The sequence below is a fragment of the Sinocyclocheilus grahami genome, unplaced genomic scaffold (genome assembly GCF_001515645.1).
Source record: "Sinocyclocheilus grahami isolate Dianchi unplaced genomic scaffold, SAMN03320097.WGS_v1.1 scaffold222.1, whole genome shotgun sequence".
Classification (NCBI taxonomy): Eukaryota; Metazoa; Chordata; class Actinopteri; order Cypriniformes; family Cyprinidae; genus Sinocyclocheilus; species Sinocyclocheilus grahami.
This window is the reverse complement of record NW_015505401.1, coordinates 314,687-325,588: the sequence shown is the minus strand read 5'-3', so window position 1 is coordinate 325,588 and position 10,902 is coordinate 314,687. Positions and strand designations below refer to the sequence as shown.

Below are 10,902 nucleotides of genomic sequence, written 5' to 3'. Positions count from 1 at the left end.
TCAAAAACGGTTATTTTGAGCTTTCTATTCATTAAAAAAAATCCTGAAAAAAGAATCACGGTTTTCAAAAAAAAAAAATAATAATAATAATAATAATAACACCACAACTGTTTGCAACATTGATAACAATAAGTAAATAAATACATACATACATAAATAAATAAAGACTTTTTTTATTATTATTATTATTATTATTATTATCAAGCTTTGTGAACACGATTTTCAAAAACATTAAAATATATAACAGACCCCAAACTTTTGAACAGCGGTGTACTAAACCTGCATGTAAGCTTTGAAATGTACACATTGGTGTGTAGTGAGAGGAAAGCCTTGAGCGTTGCTTCTCTAATGTAGTCTAATGTTCTGAAATGAAAAGCAGTACATGTATTACAGTAATAGCCAATGAGTCATAGGGCAGCCAGAGGCTCCTTTGTGCTGCAGGTTATGGGGTAAAACCTGTAGGCTTCACTTCTCTGGAAACCAGCACCCTATTTCTGATCTCCTCAGATTTCTGTGCGATACTCTTTAGATACTGCAAGTCAGGCAAAACTAATGGCTAGAAAAACACAACTGAGAGGAAAGCGAGAGGTTCAAACAGTATTCTTAACAAATATGCTCTCCACTTAAAAGCCACAAATGGCCTTAACCATTTCTTTCTTTATTTTCCTTCTTCTCTTTGTGCAAACCACACAAAATGTGCTGTGTGAAAGAAAACTCATTTAAAAGCCAAAGAATAGGCTTATTTTGGAATTATCACGTTTTTGGTCAGCAAAGCACAAGCCCAAGCCACAGCACATGGTCCACATTAGTCGCACAAAACAATACTCATATTTGGACCTCATAGTATTTGGAACACAAACAATTGTGGCCATGTCACAACAAACGGAGTCCCACGTATTCTCTACACCAAAGGTTGTGGCAAACTCAAATTCTGCTTGTACTGGAAAACTTCCATGCGGTGGGACACTGTCCTCCTTTGAGTCTTGATATGTGAGCCAGATCCTAAAAAAGGAACTACTTATGCAATCAAGCTGTCCATTGAAATTCACGCTACACAACGGAACATCGTGTCAGTTGCGTTTGAGACTTGGAGATTTTAGATTAAAACGGAGACTGTGCACAAAACATATGGCGCACAGTGGAGGGGATTCGTTTAAGGTTTTGAATAATGCATGTGACAAGCTTTCCTCCTTATATAAACTATTTTAATGAACTATATGCATGCAAAAAGGGCCTCTGGCTGATAGTACTAATACAAGGAGGTGGAAATCCATTATTGTGCATTCAATTATTCAAAGGTCAAACAGAAACGTATGAAAAATTGATGGACCCCATAGAGCAGGTGGTATGCAGATGTCATCATGTAGGGTGAGACAATATGGGAGGTTCCTCAGAGAGCCATGGAGTGTGAAAGGAATAATCGCCTGTGCTAGAAGCTGAGATTGACTGGAAGTCCTTTAGCACATTTTGTCCGTGCTTAATGGCACTATCAGGGTGTCATAACATCTGTGACATGCAGAGACATCATGCTCATTTAAACTGAGACGACATGTGCCCCTTTAGATTTGTGAGCCAAATGGATTCTGAATAAGCTTCTAAAAAAAGCATATGTAGTATAATTTTATAATAATAAAGCTAGATTCTGCTAGAGTCATTATTAATCTAATTTGTAGGAAACTGTGTGCGTGTGTGAAATACTTGTATAGTAATAGTACTTGATAACTATATTTAAATATTATTTGGGGTCATTTGCACTTTAATGGACTACTGTTGAAACTAAATACCTACAATTACATTACTAAGAAAAAAAAACTTATAATCTATTACATTTAGACCTTCAGGGCTTGACACTTACTTTTTCCCCAAGGGAAAAAAATGTTAAAAATTTAGAAGCGCATAAAAAACTTTAATGATTTAATTCATTTGAATACACAAGTACGCCAGGTATTTAAATATATATGCTTCAAACTTTATTTATTTAATTATGAAATGATTTAGATGTTAAATATTGAATTAAAAGCCAGATACAGTTTACTAGGTAACTAAAACTTACACTGAGTAATGATTCACATTTCTTTAATTAAATCATTTCCTTTTCAAGTTTAATTATCACATCAGAGTGTATTGCGACCCCTTTTTTTTGGCTCCAATTTTAGCTCTCTTGATAACCTATAATTAAGACTTTTGTTATACTATTTTAGATATTCATGATTTTCATTACTTTAAATGTGAAAAAAAAATGAATTTAAGACTTTTTAGGACCCCGGATTTATGTTCTATTTACACACATACTCCTACATATATTTTTCACACTTACACACATTTCACAGTTACACATATCTATTTTTAGTCACAAATGTGAGTAAAATGCTTCATAGAAATATAAATATATATTATTTATATCGATTATGCCAAAACAGTTAGGTGAAATTAAGAAGTATTTAGGGGGTGTAATTAAAAGTAAAATAGTAATATATATTTATACTATACTCAGTACTATGGTACGGAATTTGTTGTTTAACAATTCAGTGAAGTGACATGTGGCCAAGTATGGTGACCCATACTAGGAATTAGTGCTCTGCATTTATCCCATCCAAAGTGCACACACACAGCAGTGAACACACACACACACACCGTGAACACACACCCAAGAGCAGTGGGCAGCCATTTTTAGCTGCGGCGCCCGGGGAGCAGTTGGGGGTTCGGTTTCAAGGTCGTGGTATTGAAGGTGGGCGAGAGCGCTGTACATTCACTCCCCCCACCTACAATCCCTGCCGGTACGAGACTCGAACCCGACTCTCTAACCATTAGGCCACGACTTCCCCATGATAGGGGGGAAACATCCATGACAGGATGTTTGATACAAATATTGATGCTCTGTTGACGCTCTAAAGCCTTACATAGCCAGAATATTGTGCAAAATTGTGCACAAAATTATTTTTTAAAATGAATATAGTCAAATGAATAAAATTATATAACAAATTAAATAATATAATAAAAAATGTTTAATTATAAATAGATTTTACTTTTAATTACTTCCCCTAAATACTTTTTACTTTCACTTAATCTATTTTGCCATAATTGATATAAAACCTAACACTCTTACTTTAATGCGAGTAACTTACATAAAATAGCTCAGTTGATTGTGCAAGTCACAGGAAGAACCCTGATAACAGATATTTTATATAACATGTCTTAGCGTCCTGCTATATTCTATGATATAAGAAATGTTTTGTCAGTTGCAGGTGTTGTAAGCATCATGCCTGTTTATCTGACTAGTCTGAAACAAGACCGTGGTGACTGATATTGGGCTGGTGACACCCTAGTGCTCTGATGGATGGCCTCAGCACTCCCTGAGAAAACATAATATGTTTGCTTTTTGATGAGAATCGCTAAAACAGGTATTACTTTGTGATGTACCTGGCGATATCAAATTTATATACAAAGGACTGTCATTACTAGAGCTGTCTGTCTGAATGTTGATATATGTGTAGCTGGCTGCCTATCAAAGAGCACCTTCAGGTTTCAATAACAGACAAAAGGGACAGTTCTCGCTAGTCCGCTTGCATTGTGATACTATCGCTGCTGCATATTATCAAAAACGGTATTAGCAAGGACGATCCCACAGGAGGCAAATTACATCTATGAATCTGATGTGATGGTGCAGCAAAATGATGGTGGGCTGTTGGGAGTAAAGTACAGATCTCACGCTGGGTATGACAAAGTTAGATGCGTGCAGATTTGTGTGTACTGGGTAATTGTATTTGTGCGGAGACTCACATGTTTTGCCCTTGCCGGTGAGGGGTTGGCTGGAGCCGGTGGTGTAGGAGGCGATGACCTGAACGCTGTACTCGGTGTCACTCAACAGATTGAGGATCAGCAGGGTGTTCACATCATCCTCTACAAACGTCTCTAGAGCCGGACCTGACACTGCGAACAGAGCGAGACAAGAGCTGAAAACAATCGATGCAACCTTACAGAAAAAATAAAAGTGAACTATTTAAAGGGCTGATCATTTTTTTTACACTTATAATGTTAGTCAAGCTGTAATTTAGTTTTAAATCAGTTGTTTTTACTATTATTATTATTATTCAAATTCTATATGTATTAGACCTCCATTTTGATTGTGAAAGACAGTGGCTTGGTTTATGTTTTTATTATTTCACCTAAAAAAAATCGGTCAGCATTTAGTCATTCTCATGTTGTTCCTGCATAACTTACTTTCTTCTGTGAAACACAAAATTTTCAGTGCACAATGAATGGGATCAGAAGATTTTAAGCTTAAAAAAGAATACAAAAAACTATCAAATGGTCTACAAGATACACTACCACTGATAAGCTACCACTAAATATTGTAGAAACTTAATTTGCTGTAAAGTTGCTTTGCAACGATTTGTATCGAGAAACGCTCTAAATTGCAAATATATTTATTCCTGTGATGGTAAAGCTGAATTTTTAGCATCATTACTCCAGGCTTCAGTGTCACATAATCCTTTAGAAATCACTCTAATAGGCTGATTTGGTGCTTAAAAACTGTTTTTATATATAATTATCAATGTTGAAAACAGTTGTGCTTCTTAATATTTTTTGTGGAAACCATGATTTATTTTTTCTAGAATTCTTCTAGGATGAATCTTACCGGCCCCATATGTTGTATGTGCACTATATTTCAAGTTTTCTGAAGGGAAAATTTCCAGTGTCTGTACATTTTCGTCTTTTCCTTACACAATTTACATTGTTATTTATTGGAAATCTTCCCTTCAAATGAGCCAGTCGGATCAAAGTTAGCAAGAACTTAGTTGAACTAAAACTCAATTCATGAATGAATCAATTAGACAGCTTTGTAAACTGGATCGACTGAGTCTTTGAAAAGATCTGACTATGAAACAAATTATTTGTTTCAGTGAACTATTCCTTTAATTCTAAACAACCTGTTTTTGCAGCTAAATAAATGTTCTGGGTGGACTGGAATGGGAGTTTGGACTGTGAATGTCTAAGTCGTACATTAAAATATTTTAATTATTTTACATTTTATGTCCCTTTAAGCATTTTTTTCTTCTCCCAACATTCATTCAGCATAGAAACAAACTCCAAAAATCAAAGTACTGTTTTCTGGCCCTCACAAACTAAAGGTCTATGATGCCTCTCTACATCAACATCACAGTCTAAACTAAAAAAAGACACAGGAAAAGAATGGGTGGATTTCACAGACACTTACAATCATAGCATTACACTATAACCATCACAAAGCCTGAGAAAACTAGATGTGAAACGAAATGAGAACAAGTGAACCCTCCCCTTCAACAACACACACAGACACAGAGAAAATGAGCTCTGGACAGTAGAAATGGCCGGTGGTGGGATGAATTATTAGCAGCTGTTGGGAGCAGTTTGGAAGGGCATTAAACGTAGGTGGAGAAGCCATTTCTCTCCACCGCAGATGGGAGTTTAAGATCATATAATGGAATAAAGGAATTTATTGGGCTGGACTTCAGTGGAAAACAGAGGAGCGGGACATTTTTCCCTCTGGTGTGCTGCAGCCACATTAGAGCTTCTGTTTACAGTCGAATCTCAGACTGCAGATGGAAGAACAGTCATAATCAGAGCAGCAGACGTGGAGACCGTATCTCCACCTACAGTTAATGCCCTTTCCAACAAGCTGCTAATAATTCATCCCAGCCATCTAAATACGTCTCCAGAGTCTCAAGACTTTTTTGCTAAAGTTATTTGCATACCCCACTTTTCAAAACGCATATAAATCACACAGAATGGAGTGTATTGAACATCTGAAATAGCACAAAGTTTCCTGTGAGGGGTAGGTTTAGGGGTAGGGTTGGTGTAGGGCAATAGGCTGATAGATGACTCTGTAACCCAAAGTTGGGAACTGAGGGCCATCCCAGCTGATGCGGAAGCGATTATACCATTCATCAGACACTCTGAGGTTACTGGGTCCAGAAAGTGGCACTAACCAATCAGAAGAGGGATTAAGATTAGTATTTGCGGTCAAGTAATATAAATTATTGGCCAATTGAATTTTATAAAAACTTACATGATTTGAATTGCACAACATGATATATCATTATAATGTTCAGGTATAAAAAAAGAATAAATAAACAAATGGATTACTAATAAATAATTCATAATTAATAAAAGTTAAACTTTATAAAAAGTTAATAAAAGTTAAACCCCCAAAAAAGATAAAAAAATTTGGGGTCAGTAAAGTTTCTTAATATTTTTGAAAGTCTCCTATGCTCACTAAGGTTGCATTTATTTGATAAAAGAGACAGTAAAAACAATAATATTGTGAAATATTCTTACAATTTAAAATAATCTTTATTATTATAATATATTTAAAAATGATAAATCATTAATTAATTATTAGTAATTTCTTCCTGTGATGGCAAATCTGAATTTTCAGCAGTGATTACTCCTATTTTCAATGTGACATGATTTTTCAGAATTCATTCTAATGTCATGCTTTGGTGCTCAAGAAACATTTTTTTGCTATCATTATCAATGTTGAAAACAGTTGTGCTGCTTAATATTTTTGTGCGTCATACTGTGATACTTTTTTCAGGATTCTTTGAAGTCCAAAAAAATAACAATTATTTGAAATGTATGTTTTGTAACAATGAAAAAATCTTTACTGTCACTTTTTTACTGTCACAATTTCTTTGGGACAAAAAACATCTTACTAACCCCAAACTTTCGTACGGTAAATAAATCAATCAATACGTTGATAAAGAAATTTAAGTTTTTTGTTTTTTCTCTCTCTCTCTCTACAGGCTGTAGTTCTTCCCTGAATTCCCAGCATTCTCTTATAAAAGTCTCTGTTTTCACATAATTACCACTCCTCCGCAGAGAATATCACCCCACTCATAATTAATTCAACCTCAATCAGAAACCAGGTCAAAGGTTTTCCAAGACAACTAGCAGACACCTGATCTCAAGATCAGTGTGAGGTGACATTAGCATCTCTAACCAGACACTGGGCTGTAATTTGAAGGTGATCACTGGGAGAAAATTGTAGATAATCAATCCCATCAGAGGAAAGCAGGCGGGTTTGATCAGTTCATTAGAGTAGGAACACCAAGGCTGGAATGCATAAGATTTATTATGCTTATTTATAGGTAAAATCAATATTATTTAACCTGTTGAAGAATGTCTATTTATTTTTTTTCAATTTATTTATTGCAACTCCAAAACTGCATCTCAGTGCTGTGATGTAAGAGGATCTATTTTCAGCTCATTCGCACTATATCTGGTACATAAAACAATTAGATATGCCATTCATATCATCAAGACAAACGGGAAATTAGTAAGAGCTGAACAATTCTATGCAGATTTAGAATTGAGAGTCAAAAGATGTTGGTTACATTCTGATTCACCAAGCTTAAAAAAGGGAAAAAGCAGGTATGTTTTTTAACATGTGATTAGTTAGATTAGAAGTGAATCTGCCTCAGGTTCATCACTGCTTTACGGTCAAATTAATTAACTCATTGAAATCACTAACTAACATGGAACTAAATGAGATCACGTTCCTGTTAATACAATGAATGGCATTGTGTTGCATTTTTACTTGATTTATTAAAACAGGATTCAAAATTCATTTATTCCAGCCTGGGAATTGAACCCAGGTCGTTCTGCATAACTAGACACTAAATATTTCTAATGCTGCATAAGAACATGCTAAACATTTAGTACGTGTGAGTTGTTGACGTTTTTAATATTTCAAATTAGATGAGCAGAGTTGTGTGCTAATGAAGTTTTAATTTTATGATTTCTAAAATGAAGCAAAGGGAGCCAGGACACAACTCAAATCCATAACTATATAATTATGCCAAAGTAGTATGTAATTAGCATAACTGCATCTGTTTTGAAAGAAGTACACAAAATGTATTTCATTTATTGTAACTCCAGCAGCATTTGTTCATTCATACTCACATGTTTTGCCGGTAGAGGCCTTAGACAGAGCTGTGGACTCTCCATCTGCATAAATAGGGGTCACTGTGATCTTGTACCTTGTGTCTGAGAGGAGAGGTTGCAGGATCACACTTCTTCTGTTTCCCGCGACAAACACCTGAAGAAGAGCAGAATATTCAATACCAGACAAAGCACGGTGTGGGTGTAGGTGCACCAAATGTCCTTGAGGTCTCTATGTAGAAACCAGCTTCATAATAGAAGTAAATCATTTACAAACATAATGCAGAAATTTTGAATGATTAGTATTAGGGTTAGTATATAATCATTTTATTTAGCTTCATTTAATAACAATAGAAGTTAATGGGATGACCCATCATCATACAGTATTAAAACATGTGTGTGTGTGTGTGTGTGTGTGTAAATACAGAGCTGTGATAAAGTAAGTACATCCCAGAAGGTTTGGTCTTTTCTTTCAATATATGTGGGCATATGGATACTGGAACTTCATTTGGACAGTATCAATGAGAGAAAGTGGTATAATTAAAAAAATTATAATAATAATAATAATAATAAAAATTTTACTTTGAAAGTTTTTGTCCAACATACAATAATGTTCAAACGTTTGGGGTTAGTCTTTTTTAAAGAAATTATTATTATTATTATTTTTTCAGCAAAGGATCCACTAAACTAATATAAAATGACAGTACAAACTTTTACAGGTTTACAAAAGATTTATATTTTAAATAAATGCTGTGTTTTTCTATTCATCAAAGACAAATTGTTTGTTTCCACAAAAAATATTAAACAGTTAAATAAATATTAGCAAATAGTAGCAATTGTTTTCAACATTGATAATAAAGAAATGTAAATATTAGCAATTGTTTTCAACACTGATAATAAAGAAATGTTTCTTGAGCACCAAATCAGCATATTAAATTGATTTCTGAAGGATTGTGTGACACTGAAGACTGGAGTAATATTTGCTGAAGATTTAGCTTTGCCGTCACAGAAATAAATTACATTTTAAAATAATTCAACTAAAACAGTTTAATACAGTTTTAATAATATTTCACAATATTACAGTTTTACGGTATTTTTAATCAAATAACTGCAGCCAAAAGCATTAAAAACATCTGACCCCAAACTTTTGAACTGTAGTATAAATATCATCTATGAATATGTGCATAAACATCTAAATCCGAAAAAGTACATTTGCCCCCTTTGGCAGGAATCATTTCTTGTAGGTGTTTCTTATAATTGTCCATCAAGCACTTTTTGGTATAATGTGGAATTCATGGTTAGTTTTATGACATTATTTGCAACTCCAAAACTGCAAAAACCCTCAAACCACAACACTCCCACTACTGTGCTTGTGAGTATGAGTTTCTCATTCTCAAATGCTCAAATCTGTCCTTTGACTCATTTGTCTAGAAGTTCTTCATGTAAATATCGGTTGGCAAACTTCAGTTCTTTTTCTGGAGAGCAGAGGATTCGTCTTTGCTGACCTGCCATATAGACTATATTTGTACAGCCCTTTTTAATGGTTGACTTTCTGAAGCATATTGAAGCATTTCCTGAAGCATTATTGTACATACAGTGGAATGATGGATTGTAAACAGTTAGGAAATGGCTTTAAATCTATTTTTCAGACTCATACGCCACAACATCTTTTCTTCTGAGGGGCTCAGGCAGCTCTGGTGCACCTTGTTGTAATATTAAACACTTGACGTACAGTAGTGATAAATGTAAGGTTGTAATAACTTTTTCCACTAAAGCATTATTATAAAGGATTACATTTTTCATGGGGTGCACTTACATGGTATGTAAGAGGAGGAGAGCGATAACTGCTAGTGTAAGGAGTGATTGTCAAGGATAAAGAAAATGCCAGTATAGTGAAACAATTCCAAATATTTGAGTGTTTGATCAGCTCTCATAAAAGCTATTCTGAGTATAAGCCAAAAGACTAGAAATCTGTGTACTGAACTTTAGGGAGCTGGATGAAAATCAAGAAAGCCAGCACTCAGCTCTGTAGCCAGCATCCAATCACTGCAGTCATTCACCACAGACACACCATTAATCACACACAAACACACACACACACACACACACACACACACACACACACACAATCATGGCAGTCCATTGCTTGTTGATAATGAAACGTTGGGTTGCATTATGTGGAGTGGCTTCCTCTGTGTGAGAATACTATCAATGAACAGACTACAAATAAGACAAATGGAAATAAGTCATTTTGTGAATGTTACCCATGCAAAGATTAAGAGGTTATTGAAGAATTCAGAATTCAAAAATTAGAGGTTCTGAATTGACAACATTTTAAGTGTATGCCTTTTACATTTTAAATTCAATTTTGAATATTAAATTATTGGATGTTCGTACATTCATGACAGGCTTGTGTTGTGTTTTGTTCCCCATGTGCTCCCTGTGTCCCAGGGTTTAGCCCTTTTTTGGTTATGTTCCTGTCCTGTTTATTTCATTGAGTTCATTAGTCTCCACCTGTGTTTGTTTATTTGATTCAGGTGCATTTAATTTACTCCCTCATTATGTCTTGTATTTAAAGTGTAGTCTGTCGGATGTTTCTTTGTTGTTTCCTACGTGTGTGTCCCTGATTCCGTGTGAAAGAATAAAGTATGTATCACCGTGAATTCCCCTCTGTCTCCACGTTCCTCACTCCTCACAGTAGGGAGCGTAACAATTAAAAGTAATGATTTCTATATGTTTTGCCCAGCACAGGCATTAAATAAATGTATAACTCTGGAATCAAATCATTAGTTACCACAGCAGACTGCACAATATGTTCAGAGTTTATGCTGTGACTGTGTGACATATTTTTATATCCATAAGTGTACTCAGTGCACCTATTTCCCTTATTAATACAGTCTTACACATAAAACTGAATCATACACTAAATGCACTACTGTTCAAAAGTTTGTGGTTGGTAATATTTTTATTGTTCTCTTT

The 10,902-nt window shown here is 34.8% G+C and overlaps 1 protein-coding gene across 1 annotated transcript in view; it reads right to left on the bottom strand.

The window, feature by feature from the left end:
- LOC107596708 (collagen alpha-1(XIV) chain-like) overlaps window positions 1-10,902 on the bottom strand; it is a 123,104-nt gene that overhangs the window by 59,594 nt on the left and 52,608 nt on the right. The window contains exons 17-19 of the mRNA XM_016287506.1: window positions 7,945-8,080; window positions 5,848-5,964; window positions 3,781-3,936 (exon numbers count right to left, since the gene is read on the bottom strand). Coding sequence (XP_016142992.1) covers window positions 3,781-3,936; window positions 5,848-5,964; window positions 7,945-8,080 — 409 coding nt within the window. The remainder of the gene's footprint in view (window positions 1-3,780; window positions 3,937-5,847; window positions 5,965-7,944; window positions 8,081-10,902) is intronic.